Source organism: Drosophila yakuba, chromosome 2L, assembly GCF_016746365.2.
Source record: "Drosophila yakuba strain Tai18E2 chromosome 2L, Prin_Dyak_Tai18E2_2.1, whole genome shotgun sequence".
In the NCBI taxonomy this organism is placed as follows: Eukaryota; Metazoa; Arthropoda; class Insecta; order Diptera; family Drosophilidae; genus Drosophila; species Drosophila yakuba.
The window spans coordinates 18,531,648-18,550,621 of NC_052527.2; the positions used below are offsets into that span (position 1 = coordinate 18,531,648).

At 45.2% G+C, this 18,974-nt stretch overlaps 5 protein-coding genes across 7 annotated transcripts; 3 read left to right on the forward strand and 2 right to left on the reverse strand.

Annotated features, from left to right (window-relative positions):
• The first annotated feature begins 45 nt into the window (after positions 1-45).
• Positions 46-2,862, forward strand: LOC6528820 (transducin beta-like protein 3). Its single transcript, XM_002089816.4, has 2 exons — positions 46-198; positions 258-2,862. Exons 1-2 carry the CDS (start codon positions 173-175, stop codon positions 2,593-2,595), a joined length of 2,364 nt encoding a protein of 787 aa, XP_002089852.1. The 5' UTR covers positions 46-172; the 3' UTR covers positions 2,596-2,862.
• LOC6528821 (pyruvate carboxylase, mitochondrial) lies at positions 2,744-12,982 on the reverse strand. Of its 3 annotated transcripts, XM_015198765.3 has the most exons (8): positions 12,733-12,982; positions 12,594-12,660; positions 8,140-8,266; positions 6,573-8,082; positions 5,757-5,804; positions 4,582-5,239; positions 3,489-4,518; positions 2,744-3,426 (listed from the first exon to the last, which is right to left on the reverse strand). In XM_015198765.3, exons 3-8 carry the CDS (start codon positions 8,236-8,238, stop codon positions 3,178-3,180), a joined length of 3,594 nt encoding a protein of 1,197 aa, XP_015054251.1. In that variant the 5' UTR covers positions 8,239-8,266; positions 12,594-12,660; positions 12,733-12,982; the 3' UTR covers positions 2,744-3,177. The 3 variants fall into 3 exon arrangements, with proteins under 3 accessions (XP_015054251.1, XP_039226532.1, XP_039226531.1); XM_039370598.2 differs by lacking the exon at positions 5,757-5,804; XM_039370597.2 differs by having other exon boundaries at positions 12,594-12,982.
• Positions 12,983-15,592: 2,610 nt separating this feature from the next.
• Positions 15,593-16,577, forward strand: LOC6528822 (UPF0598 protein CG30010). Its single transcript, XM_002089818.4, has 2 exons — positions 15,593-15,966; positions 16,020-16,577. Exons 1-2 carry the CDS (start codon positions 15,787-15,789, stop codon positions 16,518-16,520), a joined length of 681 nt encoding a protein of 226 aa, XP_002089854.2. The 5' UTR covers positions 15,593-15,786; the 3' UTR covers positions 16,521-16,577.
• Positions 16,518-17,570, reverse strand: LOC6528823 (protein crossbronx). Its single transcript, XM_002089819.4, has 4 exons — positions 17,427-17,570; positions 17,289-17,353; positions 17,126-17,229; positions 16,518-17,071 (listed from the first exon to the last, which is right to left on the reverse strand). The coding sequence occupies exons 1-4, from the start codon at positions 17,510-17,512 to the stop codon at positions 16,592-16,594; spliced, it is 735 nt and encodes a 244-aa protein (XP_002089855.1). The 5' UTR covers positions 17,513-17,570; the 3' UTR covers positions 16,518-16,591.
• A 134-nt stretch (positions 17,571-17,704) lies between these two features.
• LOC6528824 (alpha N-terminal protein methyltransferase 1) lies at positions 17,705-18,759 on the forward strand. Its single transcript, XM_002089820.4, has one exon. It carries the CDS (start codon positions 17,709-17,711, stop codon positions 18,537-18,539), a length of 831 nt encoding a protein of 276 aa, XP_002089856.1. The 5' UTR covers positions 17,705-17,708; the 3' UTR covers positions 18,540-18,759.
• Positions 18,760-18,974: the final 215 nt, after the last annotated feature.

The following is an 18,974-nucleotide window of genomic DNA, read 5'->3' on the forward strand; positions in this document are numbered from 1 at the left end:
TTTGAAAGGATTAGTTATTATTAATTCTAGTTTAAATTTTAACATTTTATGACCCCAACCAAATGTTTTGGAGCCTCCATAACATGCCCTGTAAAGTTTTATTTCGAACTAGTTCCGTTTCTGTTGCGATCCGTGGTGCACGCGGTTTTTGTATTTATAAACAACGAAAACCATGCTGGCGGGTATCAGCGAGAAAAGGTAACCAAAACATCCGTATTACCTGATTATTACAAGAATAAATAAATTTAAAAATCCAGCTATGCGGCGGAGGCGCGCTACACAAACTTCTACGCCGGCGGCGACATCGCCTGGAGCAAGGATGGACATCATCTTTACTGTCTTAATGGTTCTGCTGTAAACCAGGTGGATGTGCAGACCTCTCAAATCCTAAAGAGTTACGGCTTGACATCCTCGTCCGGTAATAACAAGAAACCAGCGGAGCTGGACAACATCGATGTGGAGGAGGACACGATTACCTGCTTCGGACTGTCCCAGGAACACCTGGTCACTGCCCATCGCAGTGGCCTGCTTAGGCTGTGGCAGCTGGGCACTGGGAAGCTAATGAAGCTGTGGAAGGCCCAGCACAAGGGACCCGTTATCCGAGTTGAGTTCAGTCCTTGCGGCAGGCTTATCTGCACCAGCGGCGGAGCTGATGCCACACTAAAGCTGTGGGACTACTCGAACAACAGCTGTCTGGGTGCCCTCAAGGATTTCCCTGGTCCAGCTTGGCTCCTCGTTTTCCATCCCAATGTGCTGCGCAAAGAGATCTACGCCGGAGGTTCAGATAATGCTGTCTATGCTTGGAACTACGAGACGAAGACACTGGTGCACAAGATGCGAGGTCACCTATCGCAAGTCACAGGCTTAAGCTTTAAGAGCAACGCGTCCGACTGCAATGAGATCGTGACTGTCAGCCGGGACAAGGTTCTGATCGTGTGGCAATTGCAGGAGCAGTTGGAGAGCAAGCAGCTAAAGGTTCTCCCCTTGTACGAAGAGCTTGAGGGAGTCGTATACACAGACGAGGGCGAACAGATAATCGTAGCCAGTGGATCGGGCAAGCTGCAACAGGTCAATGGTAAAACTTGGAAGATCAGGGATATTCTCACGCAATCTGATTTCCAAATAAGTAGACTGCTGCACTGCACAGAGCTAAAGCAGCTGGCCCTAGTCACTACAGAGCAGAATATCTTGGTCTACGACGTTACGACCGTGGCACCCATCAAACACTTGGTGGGTTACAACGACGAGATCCTAGACATGTGCTTCATGGGCGACAACGATCGATACCTGGCCATAGCCACCAACAGCAAGCACTTCAAGCTGTACGACAGGGAGCACGATATGAATTGCAAGTTGATCGTGGGTCACTCTGATACGGTAATGTCCCTCGCTGCCTCCCAAAATCTGCTGATTTCGGTGGGTAAGGACTGCAGCGTTCGGCTTTGGAGGCTTCAGCACGACAAGGATTGCTCGCTTGAGGCTCTGACCCAACAAGCCAACTGCCACACGTCCACTATCGGTTGCGTGGCCATGACGCACAACGGAGCCACCGGCTTTGCATCCGTGAGCCAAGATGGCAGCATGAAAGTGTGGCAGCTTGCCAGGGATAAGGAGGATCGCAACTTGTACTCTTTTAACCTGCGCTACGCAGCGCTTTCCCACGACAAGGAGGTAAACTGCGTAGCCTATGCTCCCAACAACAAGCTTATTGCCACCGCCTCGCAGGACAAGACGGCCAAGGTGTGGCTGGCGGAGTCCAACACGTTGCAGGGAGTGCTGCGGGGACACACTCGCGGTGTGTGGAGTGTGCGCTTCTCTCCGGTAGATCAGATCGTGCTCACCTCGTCGTCGGACTGTACTCTGCGGCTTTGGTCCATCAGCAATTTTGCCTGCATAAAACGCTTCGATCAGGAGTGCACCATACTCAGAGCAGAGTTCCTGGATCACGGAAAGTTCATTATCTCTGCTGCTTCGGACGGCCTTCTAAAGCTGTGGAATATCAAGACAAACACATGTTTGCAATCCCTGGACGAGCACAACGATAGGGTTTGGGCTCTGGCCGTATCCGCCAGGAGCAATAGGTTCTTTTACACCGGCGGTGCCGACTCCAAGCTGATTCGCTTCGGTGATGTCACGCAGGTAACGCGAAACGAAGCGTTAGACCAGCGACAAGCCACCTTGGAGCAGGAACAGACTCTACATTCCCTTCTGCACGCCCAGAAGCAGCTTCACAAGGCCTTCGTGTTGGCATTGAACCTGGACAAGCCGAAAGCCAGCTTCGATATTATAAATCACTTTGTACGCAAGCGGGATGAACCAGGTCTCCGCCAATTGGTTGACCAGTTGAACGTTGACCAGCGAGTAGCGCTGCTGCAGCACGTCAAGGCATGGACCACCAACTCGCGCCACTCGCATGCGGGCAACATGATCCTTAAGTACTTGATCGGAGATGCCCTTCAGGATCCCAAAGCTAGGTTCTACAACAATGGCAACATGGTCGAGGTACTCACTCCCTACGTCCAGAGGCACTTTAAGCGGGTCACCGAGTTGAACAAGGAGCTGGCTTTCCTAGAGTTCATTGTCAAGTGCATGTAGGATTTAACTTTGGAACAGTTTCATTCATGATTGTTAACTTAATTCAGTTTAATTATTTTTAAGAAAAAATAAAGTAGAAAATCATGCATATACTTTGGTTTGGAGGTGTTTACTCTCCATTTGCACACCAAGGAAAAAAGCGCGTAACTTTTTATTTTGTATAACGTTTATTACACAATAGTTAATATAACATTAATAACCACTTACGTATTTACTAAAGGGGAATCTCGACAAAGGTGTTTGCGAATTAAAAATTCTACAATCGTACAAATTTGATTCAAATGACTTGCGGGAAAAGCCCTACGACAAATTTACAAATATACTTGGGCTCGAACTTATACAATTCGATCTATTTTGGCAGGGACAGCTAGAAATTTTACCAGTTACTGATGGTCGATTGGTCCTGGAAACACTGAATCATGAATGATTATGATTCATATAAAAATAGACACATGCGATTTTGGACAGTTTATGGCCAATCGAACTGACAGAATCCCTAAGATTATCACTGTTTGACTTAATTTTACATTGGGTATGTGCGGTGGCAGTTTGGACAATGGACATTCTTATTCGGAGCACTATCTATTCGATAATCATAATGAGGTCCTCGCCCTCCAGCTTCGTTCCGTTAGCGATCTCCAGTTTCTTGACAACGCCCGCCAATGGCGACTGCACCACCATCTCCATCTTCATGGCTGAGAGCACGACCAAAGGCTGGCCCTTCTCCACTTTGTCGCCAACCTGCACGCGGATATCGATGACAGTTCCGGGCATGGGGGCGCCCACCTCGCTCTTGTTTGACTTGTTGGCCTTGGGATGGACATGGATCTCCTGCGGAAGAAAAGAATAGTTATGAAGTTCATTACCTACAGATGACTGATGACTGAACCTACCTTGACGGCTTCCTTGTCCAGAATGTGGACCGCGCGCAGCTGGCCATTCAACTCAAAGAATACCTCGCGGATACCGTTGGGCTTGAGATCGGCGGATACAGCCAGAGCTTTCACGCTCAGCGTCTTCCCGCGCTCCAGAGGTACGTCGAACTCCTCGCCCACCTTGGGACCAGTGAGGAAGATTCGAGTGTCCAGCTTGTCGACGGGTCCATACTTTTCGCGGAAGTTCAGGAAATCATTTGTCACCTGCGGGTAGAGGGCAGCTGACATGACGTCCCGGTTGGTGACGCACGAGTGAGATTCCTGCAGTTCCTTCTTTAACTTGTCAAAGTCCAAGTCCTTCAACTCGGCTCCCGGACGTCCCTCGATGCGGGGCATGTCCTTAAGGACTCGTGAACGCAGGGGCTCAGGGAATCCACCATGCGGGATGCCAATAGAGCCCTGCAAGTACTCCACCACCGACTTGGGGAACGACAGCTCCTCTGCTCGCTCCAGCACTTGGTCGGCGGTCAGGTTGTTCTGCACCATAAACTGGGCCAGATCACCTACCACCTTTGACGAGGGCGTCACCTTGATAATGTCGCCCAGCAGCAGGTTGGCCTCACGGTAGGCCTTCTTTACGTCCTCAAAGAAGTCGCCCAGACCCAGCGAGAAGGCCTGGAACTGCAGGTTGGTGTATTGACCGCCAGGTATCTCGTTGAGATAGACATCGGCGTTGCCCGACCGCATTGTGGTGGTGCACTCGAAAGGAGCGTACAGGGTGCGGGTCTGCTCCCAGTAGGCGGAGTACTCCGATACCGTGCGCAGATCCAAGTTTGTGTCCAGCGGAGTGCCTTGCAGGGAGGCCACTACGGCTCCCATGCTTGGCTGGGAGGTCATGCCGCTCATCGAGTCGACGGCCACGTCCACCACATCAGCACCGGCATTGGCGCATGCCAGCATGGAGGCCACTCCCGCTCCAGAGGTGTCGTGGGTGTGGATATGAATTGGGATGTCGGGGTGCTTGTCGCGAATGGCGGTGATCAGAAGCCTTTAAAGGGATGGAAACGAAATAGTATACAACAGGATTAACGGAACTCCCCTTCAGACTCACCTGGCGGCTTCGGGCTTGAGCAGACCAGCCATGTCCTTGATGCAAAGCACGTGGGTGCCCGCCTTGACCAGCTCGTCAGCCAGGTTAGTGTAGTACTTCAGGTCGTACTTGGTGCGCTTGGGATCGCTGACGTCTCCGGTATAGGAGATGGCCGCCTCCACCACGCCGCCCGCCTTGCCGGCGGCTTCCATGCCGAGGATCAGATTGGGCAGGTAGTTGAGCGAGTCGAACACCCTGAAGATGTCCATACCGGTCTGGACAGCCAGCTCACAGAACTTGTAGACCACGTTGTCCGGATAGCTGGTATAGCCGACGGCATTCGCTCCGCGCAGCAGCATCTGGAAGGGAATGTTTGGGATGCGCTTGCGCATCTCCTCCAGGCGCTCCCACGGGCACTCGTGCAGGAAGCGAAGGGCCACGTCGAAGGTGGCTCCGCCCCAGTTCTCCAGCGAATACAGATTGTTGAACTTGTGCGCCACGTAGGGGGAGATCTTCAGCAGATCGTGGGAACGGACGCGGGTGGCCAGCAGCGACTGGTGGGCATCGCGGAAAGTGGTGTCCATGAGCAGCAATTCCTTTCGGTTGCGCACCTCCTTGGCAAAGGCCTCCGGACCTTCGCACACTAGAACCTCCCGAAGTCCCTTTGGTGGTTCCGTAACTGCATACACCATAAAATCATATCAGTATGTTGTTTTAGGCAAGACGATATATTCCAGCTTATAAGGTTTAAATAGGCGAATATTTTTACGGGAATATATCATTAAATATGGGACATCTACTTTTACAACATTAAAACCAATTTAATACATAAAAGCTGAACATCCAAAGCTGCCAAAACCAAAGCTGCATACTTAAAAAAATGAAAAAATACAATTGATTTCCTGTTATGAATAAAATTAGCTTAAACCCAAAAATGACGATAAATGCAATCACACTGAAACACCAAATCACAGCAGTGTATTATATGTATATTAATATGTCTATAGCTCGGTGTTCGCAAAGAGTGTTTTGTATCTGGTTTGAGTTATTGGAGCTTAATTGTGTATAAACTATTGCTCTAATTTATCATAAAGAGTTAGGAGCACCTTTGGATACCCTTTCGACATAAACCGACATGATAGATGCTCGTATGTACAAATGTCCTGGGTGATTTCGGGATAAATAAGTAAACATACCTTTTGCCTCGCCACGTTCTTCGCGTTCTATAGCTTCCGGGGACAGATCTACGATTCGTTGGATATGAGATCGATCATGGGAGCGTACCGCATGTGGAAGAGGCGGAGTGGGCGTGGTCGTGGTCGTGGGTTTGGTGTGTTGTGCGATTTTGAATCGTTGTTGATTGGTGTCGGTGCAGACATAGGTGTGTGATATTGGTTTGGTGTTTTGCAAATGCCGATTCGATTGCGAACGCGGTTTCGATTCGGAATTGGTTGATTAATAACAGATGCAACAAAAATTTATAGTTAAAAGAGTAAAAACATAAAGGTTCGATTAAAGCATGTCAGAAAAGCAAAGAACACTTCACAGGAGATGCGTGGAACAAACATGCCTTTTCATTGATTACTTTTGAAAACAAGTGCATAAGGGATCTATTAAATTGATTGTATAATATATCTTTCTATTGATAGTACATCTATTTAATAGATTCAGTATCCCTAGGGTCCTTACACGAAGCAGTGTACCAAGTTGGACAAAAGATATGGGTATGAATTAAGTCTAAAATCTTCAAATACTCATAAATCACTAAAATCCTGGATTATGTTTACAACTTATTACATCTCGTAATAATCAAATCTTTCTTATATAAAATAGATTTTAATCGGGATGTAAAATGCTTCGTGAGAGGACCCCGCTACCGCCTGTTCCGGATACCTGAAACATTCGGAAAGAGGCGATTGCCTTAAGTGGTAGCCACACAAGCAAGCGTGAACCCGAAAAGCACATGCCATTTAAGTGGGGATCCTCTAGAGGATAAGGGGCGTGAAACTCACCCAGCGGAACCTCGGGAACGTGGGGCGACACTATGGCAGGCTTCAGAGTGGTGGCGAGAGGCGTCTGGGGTCCGTTAACCAGAACCTCACCCATGTAGTTGATCAGCTTCTGGGCACGATTGAGCGAGGGCTTGAACTTGAACAGCTGCGGGTGCTCATCGATAAAGTAGGTGTCGAGGACGCCGTGCAGGAACTTCTGATTTTCCAGCACGTTCAGGAGGAAGGGGATGTTGGTCTTGACGCCGCGAATGCGGAATTCCCTGAGGGCACGGTTCATCTTGGAGGCGGAGCTCTGCAGATCGCTGGCGTGAGAGATCACCTTCACCAGCAGGGAGTCGTAGTATGGAGAAATGATAGCTCCGGCGTAGGCGGACGCACTGTCCAGCCTAATGCCCATACCCTCGCCGGATCGGAAGACCTCCAAGCGACCGGTGTTGGGCTGGAAGTCGTTGGCCGGGTCCTCGGTGGTCACACGGCACTGGATGGCATATCCACGCGGCACGATCTTGTCCTGCGTGTACCCCAACTCGGGCAGGGTCATGCCTTCGGCCACGCGGATCTGCGACTGCACCAGATCGATGCCCGTTATCTCCTCGGTGACCGTGTGCTCCACCTGCAGACGGGCGTTCACCTCGATGAAATAGAAGTTGCCGGACTCGTCGCACAGGAACTCCACGGTTCCGGCATTTTCGTAGCCCACATGGCGGGCCAAACGCACTGCTGCCTCCGTCATCTTGTCCCGAATTTCAATGGGCAGGCGCGGCGCTGGTGCGATCTCCACCACCTTCTGGTGGCGACGCTGCACAGAGCAGTCGCGCTCGTACAGATGCACCACATTCCCGGCCTTGTCTCCCAGCAGTTGAACCTCAATGTGACGCGGTCGCTCGATGAACTTCTCGATGAACATCGCTCCATTGCCGAAGGCGGCCTTGGCCTCGGAACTGGCTCGCTGGAAGCTCTCCTCCACATCCTCCATTTTGCGAACGACGCGCATGCCGCGACCTCCGCCTCCGTAAGCGGCCTTGAAGATTACGGGCAAGCCGTGCTTCTTGCAGAACTCCAGTGCCTCCTCCTTGGTGGTCACGGGGCCGTCGGTGCCGGGCACAATGGGCACACCCGCCTCAATGGCCGCCACACGAGCCGCCACTTTGTCACCCATCTTCTGGACGACTTCGGGTGAGGGGCCAATGAAACGCAGTCCGGCATCAATTACCGCCTGGGCGAAGTCACTGCGTTCTGAAAGGAACCCGTAGCCGGGATGCACGGCATCCACATCGTTCTCCTTGCACACCCTGATCAACTCTGGAATGTTGAGGTAGGCCTCCACGGGTGGCAGACCCTTGCCCACTATGTACGACTCGTCGGCCTTCTGCCGGTGCATGTGCATCTTATCCTGCTCCGAGTAGACCGCAACCGATTTAATGCCCAACTCTGTGCAGGCACGGAACACTCGGATGGCGATTTCACCGCGGTTAGCCACCAGCACCGACCGGATGGGCTTGTATTCCACCTGAAAAAGTGGGTGGATTTCTACCACGCTTAAATAGACACCATCTGAGTAACTCACCTTGCTGGAATAGCCATTTTTTAATAAGGCGTTGAGCCGGACACGCGGCTGCGTCTTGCGCAGCGTCCTGTACGCGGACTGGGCGGCCGGAATGAACATAGTGATCCCGCCTTGGACTCAAATGTATCTACAAGAAAAAGCAGTCATACTTAGATAGTGAAAGTTATTAAAAATTTTATTCAGGCCCTTAATCCCCCCAATTCTTGGAAATGTATCTCAGTATGTGGAGTCTTAGTTTATAAACGTATTGTAATTTTATTAACTGTAACACTGAAACCTGAATTTGAAATAAAAGAACTTTTTAACAGTAGCAACAATCGGTTTAACCACCTCAAATTATCCACGCCAATATTTGGGTTTAATAAGAGGCGATGAAGGGGGAAAATAATGAATAATAATAATGAATGCTTTACAATCGAAAGATTGCATTTAACGCGTTAATTATTTGTTTATTTCGAAAGCTCGATTGCCAAATGCCTTAAGGTTATCGACATTACTTTCGTAAAACAAACAAACAAGCGGATCTAGAAGGTCTCGTTTTGAAGTTGTTGCAATTGGAAATCTGAGAACACAGCGGGTTACAACGACTAATTACTTTAAAAAAATGTAGTGTACAGTGTTTTATTTTTGACTTAGTTTGAGAGTAAAGAGTGGTTGCATAAATGAGATCGGTTTATGGGTTTCTAGAATTCCGACCTCATCTGTTGGCCTAAGTACAATTATAATCTGCTGACCAAAGTCCATCGCTTGCTACTTTGGTTTTATTCCACTTAACAAAACAATCGGTCTGCTCATTAATATGAGTTGACTCACGTGATCAAAATTCAAAGCGAGTTTTAAAATGCACGAGAAACTTGTACAATCAAATGCCAGTTTTTCAGTTTCTGTTTTCCTTTGGGTTTTGCTTTTAAGCTCCGAAAAGTTCCACTAATTGAAGTATTGAAACTGCGTATTTTTCAATCATTACATTAGCTAGCTTAGTAATAGATCAACAAATATTAGTTACTGCTGCAGCACGTTTTTGCACTTGAAGTAAGATATTTTCAGTGGCTCTAACTGCTTGGATCAACAGTGGTCGGGGAATAAAAGACACATAGATTAACACATAGATTAATAACCATATACACAACTTAATTCATCAGTATATACACATGTAAATATTAGAAATATGTAAGCGTTTTCTTAGCTCTCCATATTGTATAAAGCTTTTGTTGAAGTGTCTGAGTGTCATAGTGTCAGTTTATACTGAGTAAATCCCAATCTCGAACTAAGCACATACTATAGAGCACATAATTTAAGGTACGTATGTATTTCGGGTGAGAGTATTCACAGTCCGTTGGTTGTCAGTTGCTTGTGCCGCACATGCCATAAAATATTTTATTTATTTTTATGTCTGTTAGCTTTTAGGTTGATTTGCTCATTATCAGCGATTCAAATGGGGTTTGTAGTCACCGTCAGCGATGAAACAGACTGATGGACATACGGAGACGCTTAGTGGTGTAAGGGTTCGTCAGAGACCGGCTTCGCAATTCAGATTCCGGATCCAAATCGGACTCAAACAGTGAGTACTCTCTAGTCCGTAGACCTCGGTGGGGGCTCGTCTGTGCTTCGAAAAAAACCTGTTGACAAAGTCCACTTTCTATGCCAGACGGAAACCTACTTAAAGTGAGTAGGAATCTAAAGCAGATTGGTCGAGAACTGGTCAAATGAACAAAATCCAAATGAGATCCTTTTGCCACAAATCGATTTGAAAACACTCCTCCTATCGACTCTATTGGAGTGTTTACTATTCGTAGTTGCAATTAAATGGGTGGGTTGGCGCACCCGCACGTGAAGTGCATGCCCCCTCGATAGTGGGGTTCCTGGGGTCCAGGGGTTCCAGGAGTCCATAGATAATCTAGATTCTAAAACCAATGTTGACACATGTATTGGATGTGTGACACAGGTGCAGATAATGAGCAGACGATAAGCCCGCTTTATTAACACTTCGGAGGTCGGTCCGTAGTAAATATTATCATTCCCAGTGGGAGTGCACACTTATATGGAACTCCTGGGGGCCCCCATGTTTGAAGTCTATAAATAGTCGCGACGTGATGGAAATCTTTAGTTTGGTTCACTCTAATTAAATTTCCCTCTGTTAACATCAATTTCGTTTGCTAATTCTGTTAATTTGCACCACATTACCTCACGATTGTGCTATAAATTACTAAATCTGACAAACTTGCTCAAAACCCCTTGGTAATATTTTTGGGAAGATAAGCCCAATGTCACCTTATAACCGGAAGAAGCACTCGACTGCCAGACCTTGAGATGCCATTAATGATACAAGATACAGGCATCCCACGTTTTTATACTATGCTCGAGGTTTCGAAACGAAGTCTTCAGAATAGAGCATATGGAATAGTTTTGCGATATAAGTTGCCTTATCTTACTGGATAGGCTTTATAATATCAGTCTAAAAGATTCAGGGGAGTGAGAAGTCTATGTGAATCGATTGAAAGCACACATTTGTTAAGAAATAATCTTGAATATGCAGCAAATCTAATCTCAGGCGCAAGCGGAAATTATAATCGGAAGCTTTGCTCCTATCGCTTTTGTAAGAAATTGAAAGGATTTGCAATATATCATTTAAATATTGATCCGCGATAAAAAATGTATATCTATATACGTTTCAATAATACGTTAAGCTTTTTTAAGACCAGCGCATTGGCGGCCCTAATGTGTTTGAAAATTAAAGCGCATTTGTATCAGAATAAAGTAAAGAATGTATGACTAGAAATGTTTAGCATGATGTGAAAATAACACGTATTTTCGCATGCAAATCAGGGTTTATTGCAGGTATTCCTGGGATTACTTTAGCACCTTTGGCATAAGCTTAATTTTGTGCTGTAGTTCCGCTAATATTTACGGGGTATCAATTATCCTGTGGCTTGTTAACTGGGTGTGTTCCCTCATATTTTCTGGGGCAAAAGTAGGCGCAGTCCAGGCCAATCTCATGCAATTTCACGAAAACGTTGTTGACACGGCATACCAAAACCCAACCAAAACCCAGCCAGAAACCCACCCAAAGCCCGATTGTGTTTGCACATCGGAATGAGCGATTATGTAATAATAACATGATAGCCCAACTAACTACCCAGTAATAGTACTGGAATGCGCCAATCACTTGAACGCTTTGCTTTTGTTCACAAACTTTTGCACAGGGAAATGTGCGTGCTATGATTTTGTGTGTGCTATAAACGTATGATCTTGAACGACAAGCTGCTAAGGTCAAAGTCGCTTTTGAATGTGGGTCGTATGTACATTGATTTTGTCGCCAAAAAGTGAGGATAAAATATTGACTTTGCTACTTCCGTTCATTAGTTTTATTCTGAAACACGATATCATTAAATAAGTTTTAAGGAGAATTTTGGTTCCAGATGTTAAGTTATATAATCCGCATTCTGTACTACCTACATAGACTATTAAAAGGGATTGAAGATTTAATTTACACTAAGTTCAACAGCGACACTGAGAATTTTGGTTCCAGACTTATAGTTATATAATCCGCATTGCGAGCTATAAACATAGACATTAATAACAATAACTGATAAGGAGATGGAGTACAGTAGAATCATGAGTACAATTTTCTCAAGTTAAATCTATGCTATTAGTTGCCATTAATTTATGAAGCCCAGGCTCTTGTGCTATTGAAAAACTTTCTCTTTACCAGCAAAAGGTTCAAATCCTGCACTCGTTTGAAAACTTTATATTTGCTTGAGCAGCCACTCTAGACTCTAGACCTTATCACGTCAAATGAAAAGCTGATAGAGACGAAGCTTTGACATTGACTAGTCCGGGTCCAGCTCTCCATATATGTGACGACGGAGTGTCGGTCCCGGCGAATTAATAGCAATCAAACCAATCAAACTGTGCCATAAACTGGTTAAATTTCGGGTCACCCGCGATCGCAATCCCTGATCACACTGCGCATAATAGATAATTTCCGAGTAATCGCGCACAATACGTATAGATTATGGATCTATGTGAGCTGGTCTGGCCGTGCGACAAACACGTTTTCCCAATGGCGAAACCATAAGAAGGTCATAAATATTGGGCAGAAAGTAGGATGAGTCCGAAAATAAAACAGCCACATTTCCCTCTCTGGGACTGGGAGTGTGTTTGGGCATGGGGGTATGGTACGGTACGGCATGGTATGGTATGGTATGGTATGGCATGGTATGGCATGGTATGGTATGGAATAGAATAGAATAAAATGTAATTAACACATGTCTGCCAGAGAGTGACGCTGGCAAATTACAATGGATACGACGGAGAGAAAGGGCTGGGGAAAGGAACCCACCGAACCGAGTGGAAAAAGAAATTGAGCACAAATTATGCAATTAAATGGCTATGCACTTGCTCGATAGACGCAGTCTGCTTGGCCTTGGTCCGCCGACCGACCGGCGACTTACTTATTGATAGCGAAAGTATCCTCGTGGTCCTGGCGGCTCCGCAAAGTGGGTAATCGCTCCTCCAGCACTACAAAATAATTTCAAACGGGTCGTGAGTCAACGTGGGTTCTTTGACTTATGTACCGAACTCAGCACATACGAATTCACGGTTCCTATGTATCCTATGTATTTCGAGGCTTTGTCAACTTGGCGGCCTCTTTTTGTTTGGGGTTTGGGCTTGGGGTTGCGTTGGTTTAGTTTGGTTTGATATGGTTTTGGTCAGAGTAGGTAGAACAGCACGAGTTCGCAAACGGTTGCTCTGCTGCACTCTGATTCTCCGATGCCGTCTTTCTGCCCAGGAACTCGCGAACCGTTCACTTCAAAGCTGTCTGTCGGACTGGTCGAGCGCACAAACTCGAAAGTTTCGACTAGTTCCGTGGAGAGTGGTCGTGGTGGTTTCAGCTGGGAACGTTCTCGGTGGCGCTCCCGCTCCCAATCTCTGCGGCTCCTCTCGCAGTTTCGAGGTCTGCGCGTGCTCCCTGCCGGCAATGATTTGTTCTCGAGTGAAATGTGCGGATGGAGCGTATGTTACCTCTTAACCAGTTTTTAAAATTGTTAAAATTGTTAAAATTATAATATAATAAGTATGTATATATATTATAGTAATTATGTATTAAAAACCGTACATTGTAGCCTTGCTTGCCTCACTTCTAATATATCACATTGAAATATAGAATCACTGAGGCTTTCATCTAGCTGTCACTCGATTAGCTCGGATCGGATATGCCCCATTAGTACCCAGTACAGTGACTGGAACATCATCGCACTTTGGCCTAGCGCAAAGCTGTTTTCGTCGCCGTATGCCGGTCGCACGAGAGAACTTTCTTTTGACATTGGAAGCCGGAGAGAGGAAAGGGTGGAGAGGAACAGCTGTGCTCCCAGCCCCAAAATGGCACAGCTCCCGAAAACCCGAAAACTCCACCACATTTTATAGACTTACTTGACTTTTCGAACCATAGATATAAATTTAAAAGAGCAGTAATTTATAAATAGCGGCCAAAAGATAATTCGAAACGTTTAAAATTTGAAATCTTACTGACGAATAATCGAATGGAAATAGCCTACTGAAAACGAATGAACTTTATGAATAACGCCTATTCCCCAAGATCCCTTTTTACCTTTAATGTCCTTAATCCTTGCAAAAACATCCTTTCTACCTCTCCCCTCGTTCCATCAATTGCCAGGCATAGGAAATTGAAAAAAAACACCCTTGATATAGATCTATTATGCTCGTGGAAACTTTCAGAACATTATGAGCTTGTGTTGTGTTGTGTTGTGTTGTGCAGAGAATTCGAATGCTCTGGACGTCGGGATCGGAATCGGGATCGGGATCGGACGCGTTTAGCTTCTTATATGAACAGCCGGTGGGTCTACGAGTCGGAAGAATCGTACGACTCCAAGTGGCTGTCCAGATCTGGCGCTGATACGAGAGAGTACTAATACGCTCCCTGTTATCGCCAGTATTGACTCACTGAGCAGATTCTCGCGCTCCCTTGCTAAAAAATTGAAATTGAAATGTATACGATATGCATATGTAGGTAGACATGTTTATATCGGTGGCTTTGAGATTTATATTTTTATATTGCGGCACGCGCGATTGTGGCCATAACAAACCTGGGCAGTCTTATCGCCAGACCGAAAGACCCAAAGAGTGCCCAACAAGAATGATGTTGTATACGAGCGTCGGCAGATACAATACAGATAAAAATGTATGCCAGATAATGCTGTACTGGGGGAGTGTAGGGTATAAAGTGTGTTACTTGGAATTTTAATCGACTATTTTATGCTGATTAAATGATTTAAACTAAGACAACTAAGACTCCTCATTTCAATACACTTTGCTTCTAGAGAAGAATGAAAATCACTAAAGCTGCAGCTTGGAGATAAGATTGAAGAAATCAGCAACCTATTGGGTTAACTACCACCTCTAAAAAAGATTCCACACACGTTTAGCGTATTGGTGAGCAGATAAGAGGGCCACGCCTCCGTCTGAATGGAAATCTTTCATAATCTATCAGGCCAATGGTGCAAAACCAGCCAGTCATTTCTAATTACTGGACACACCATATCTTATCAGTTCATAGGCGGGGAATTAAACTTTAATACATACCCTGCCTCAATGGGGATTGCAATCTTCTATGGGGCCTACAGTTCGATGCAAGTTTGTTATTGGTTTACTTAAAGCAGAGTATTCGGTTGTCGCTGCTTTGACAAAGCCAGACAGTATCATACACGTGCCGCTTATTTTGGTACTTCAACTTGCTCATGCAGACAATGATACCATTTTAGTTTGATTTAGCTGCTCCGATTTATGATTTAAGCATGCGAATGTATTAATTTGTCAAGGTTTCGGTCAACAAAATTTCTGCGGTGCAAGACAATAAAAAGTCAGAGCCATGGAATACAAATTTGTTTTTATTAAGAACAAAAATACAAATACTGCGATAAGCAAAAACTAAGTTAATTAAATTTCAAAGAATAAATATATCAAAGTCCAAATTCGACACTACTCTATATTGGAACGTTAAAAGTGAAGTAACACCCTCATCGCAGCGACCTTCAAGTTATCTATTATTAACACCATATACCACTCTATACAAACTATCTTGTCTTGACGAAAACTATTACTCTTCAATAAATAGAATGTTTTTAGTATTGTTTTATACATTATCAGAACAAATTTAAGGTTACCTTTAAAAATGTATGTATTCATATTTTAATGTAATGTTTCGAAAAATAATTCTTGTACTCAAATTTATTTACAATTTATTTACAGATTTATGTACCTATTAATAAAATCAAAATGTTGTTTAAACTTTTAACGAATGTGCCGTCAACTAAAAAGTTTGCATACTTTTCAGTGATTTTCATTTCGCTCCTTTAAACCAAACACGAGCTTTTTGACCGAAATTCGTTTTCAATAGACAGCCACATAGTTTTTTTTTAAATTAGGTGTTTTTCGTTTTTCATTTTGTATATGATTGGTAACTTTTCCACGACGCCAAAATATGCAAATGAAGAAAAAATACTCGTAAACATATTCATAGTTTGTGATAAATCAGCAACCCCAAAAACTTCGAATCGATAATGAGAAAATTTAATTGAACAATTACCTACATATGTAGTAAACAAAAATCAGCTGTTTTTGTTGCTTATGAGAAAGCCCAAAAACTTAGATTTGAAAACAATGTTTATACTACGTTCTAGATCTTTTATAAACCTGAAATTCGTTAGACCTCCAAGCACATCTTGTCGTTACGTACAGTATAACCAAGGCCAATCTCCGGAGCCAAAAATACGTGAATACTTTTACTTCATCGATCATGAGGGAATGGTGAGTCTTTCACCTCTAAATCTGTGTCTGAATTCGCATAACATTTTTTGCAGCTTTTTTTGGACGATGCAAAGATGAAAAACTTCACCAGCTGCTTTAAGGAGAAAGATTTCCTCAAGTTCTTTTTCAACCGCCTGCGGCTGAACAAAACAAATAGATATGAAAGCGAATTTCCATACATTTCCCTCTGTGGCCGTGAAAGGAATTTTATTAGATGTGATGACACGCCTGTTGTGTTTACCGAACAACTAAGGAAGGACGACAAGGAGGTGCTCAGCTATGCGCACTCGGGGCAGGTCCTAACCCTGCCTTACGAACCCCACAAACTGTACATGGATCCGCGAACCGGAAGGGTCTATCATCCAGCGACGCCACAGGTGGGCGGAATAGGCCTAGTCCGCTCTAAACTAGCCATAGAGCTCAGCCAGCACTTTGAGTTCCCGGCTGGCGAGGCTTCCCCCACCCATTTCCGATGGAACGGAGAACGATTGGAGCTGCAGAACGAGTGGGTTTGCAACACTCAGCGGTTTCCCATGAACGAGGAGTGTAAGTAATTGTATAACTTTAATCGATTAAAATTGAGACAACGATAGGTTATAACTTACAGAGTATATGTATATTGCTTTTACTCAATGCTAAGGGGCTTAAACTCGCCCTCCTTCACCCATGATAGACCAGTTGCATGTCCACCATTTGCCTGTTGCACCGAAGGCTCCGTTTGCTTGCTTCTCCCTGCCTTGATGCGCTCCAGAACGGGCCCGTGCACGTCCTGCTGAAACTTCTCGAATACTATATAGTGCGGATCTTCAGTGGGCGGGGTGTCGAATATGTGGTCCTTGCTCTCCTTGATATTTTTCTGTACGCGAGCCATATACTCCTCCTTGTTCGTAATCAGCAGCTCTGCAGCCTCGCTGTTTTTGAGTTTATCTACTTCAATGCCCCGAATACTGTCCAAGGGATCGGAGAAAATGGCTTGCAGGTACTTTAAAAGCTGCCAAAGATGATCCTCTCCACAGCGCCACTCCGGGAAGGCGTGACTCACGTCCAAACTGTGGGTGTACGGACACACATGGGGATGAATCACATCTTGCTGGAATATTATGGTCTAAGAGGGACTTGTAAAGTTATATCCACTTGCTCTATTGTCGATCCTACTCACCGGAAGGCTTTTGTCGTCGGGAAAACGATCTGGGAGCAAAATTGTGAACCGAAAAACACTTTCCATATACAAGCCCTGTCGCCCAAAGAAGACTCCGAACCACTCTATAAAAAACGTTAAATTAGCGAAAGAATGCATACAGGATTTATGTGGGTAGACTAACGCAAGGAGTTAACATAACTGGGTATCACATATATGCCACTTAACTTCTCAGACTCAATCATTTTGCTAAAACATAAAAAATGAAATTTGTTTAGTTTTACACCACCTAGAAATCTACATGTGTACTCTGAAAACTCACTATTCGGCCAGAATTTTATACTCCTGCTGTATGGTAGTGATCAGCAACTTGTCATCTTTCTTAGTCGCATCCAAATCGAGAGTCATTTTGTCCGGACAATGAACAAATTAAACAAAAAATATAAGTAACATAAACAAAACGATAATTTTGTCGCTTGCTAAACAGCTGATTTGGGGAGGGTTGCCACTCTTTCGTAAAACCCAAATGGCCCGCCGTGCTTAGGAGCCCTGGCTATCTCACTAAAACAAAACAAAGCATGCGGCCTTCAAAATCCTGACGAAAATGACGACTACATTAGAAGCCGAGCTTTCAGACAAGTTACAGATGATGGACGAGACCACAGACAACGTCCAGGAGCTGGTGAAGCAGGAGGAAGACAGCAGTATAGCCGCAAGCTCCGATGCCCAGACAGCAACCCCTTCTTCCAGCGATAGTGCTTCCAAAGTTGCAGCACCGGAGCCCGAGTTTTACAATAAAGCTCAGAAGTACTGGTCGGAGATTCCGGCTACTGTCAACGGGATGCTTGGCGGCCTGGGCTACATCAGCGCCATCGATATACAGGGATCGAATGTGTTCTTGCGCGAGATCCGCGTGCCGGGCAACAGGTTGGCCCTCGACTGCGGAGCTGGCATCGGTCGGGTGACTCGGAATCTCCTGATCCCACGTTTCAGCTGCGTGGATCTCGTCGAGCAGGATCCTGCCTTTGCCGAGAAAGCACGGGAGTACTGCACCTCGGAAGACGTGAGCCGTGGAAAGGTGGGCCACATCTACAACGTCGGATTGCAAAAGTTCACGCCTTCGCAGCAGTATGACCTCGTTTGGAGCCAATGGGTGCTGGGTCATCTCACAGACCGCGACCTGGTCTCGTTCTTTCGTCGCATCAAGCAGGGACTGGCGCCCGGAGCCTTCTTTTGTCTGAAGGAAAACGTGAGCAGCTCGAAGAAGGCGGTGGAGGACAAGGAGGACTCCTCCGTTACCAGGCCTCTGGATAGCTATGAACACTTCCTAAAGGAAGCCGGATTTCGCATTGTGCGCAAGGTCAAACAACAAAACTTTCCCAAGGGACTTTTTCCAGTGTACATGATCGCCTGCAAACCTGTCTCTAAGGAATAGGCTTAGTATTTAGTTCGTTTTACTGACGACCTACAAGCGATTGTACTAAATTTATCACAAAATTCAATGTCACATTACTAGCTAGTCACTTCAAATTGTAGCGTTCTAAACAACGAATAAACAAGCTTGCAAAAGCTTGAACACGTTCCTTAATTGATGCCATCAAAGTGCTTTATTCGCCGAATATAAATATGTCTATTAAAAGCGTAAATGGCACACACTTGATATTTGTCTTTTCATCGGTAGGTCGCTAACACTGTGATGTCGGATTTAAGCTGGCAAACCAAGATAGTACTTTTATATCAAAATTAGGCGATTAAACAAATACTTTTAATACTAAATTATATAATTTGTAAATCTCGTATCAAATTTTTTAGCTAAAATCAAAGGATCCAAATATATGAGACTTGGATTCATTATCTCATTAATGGTAGT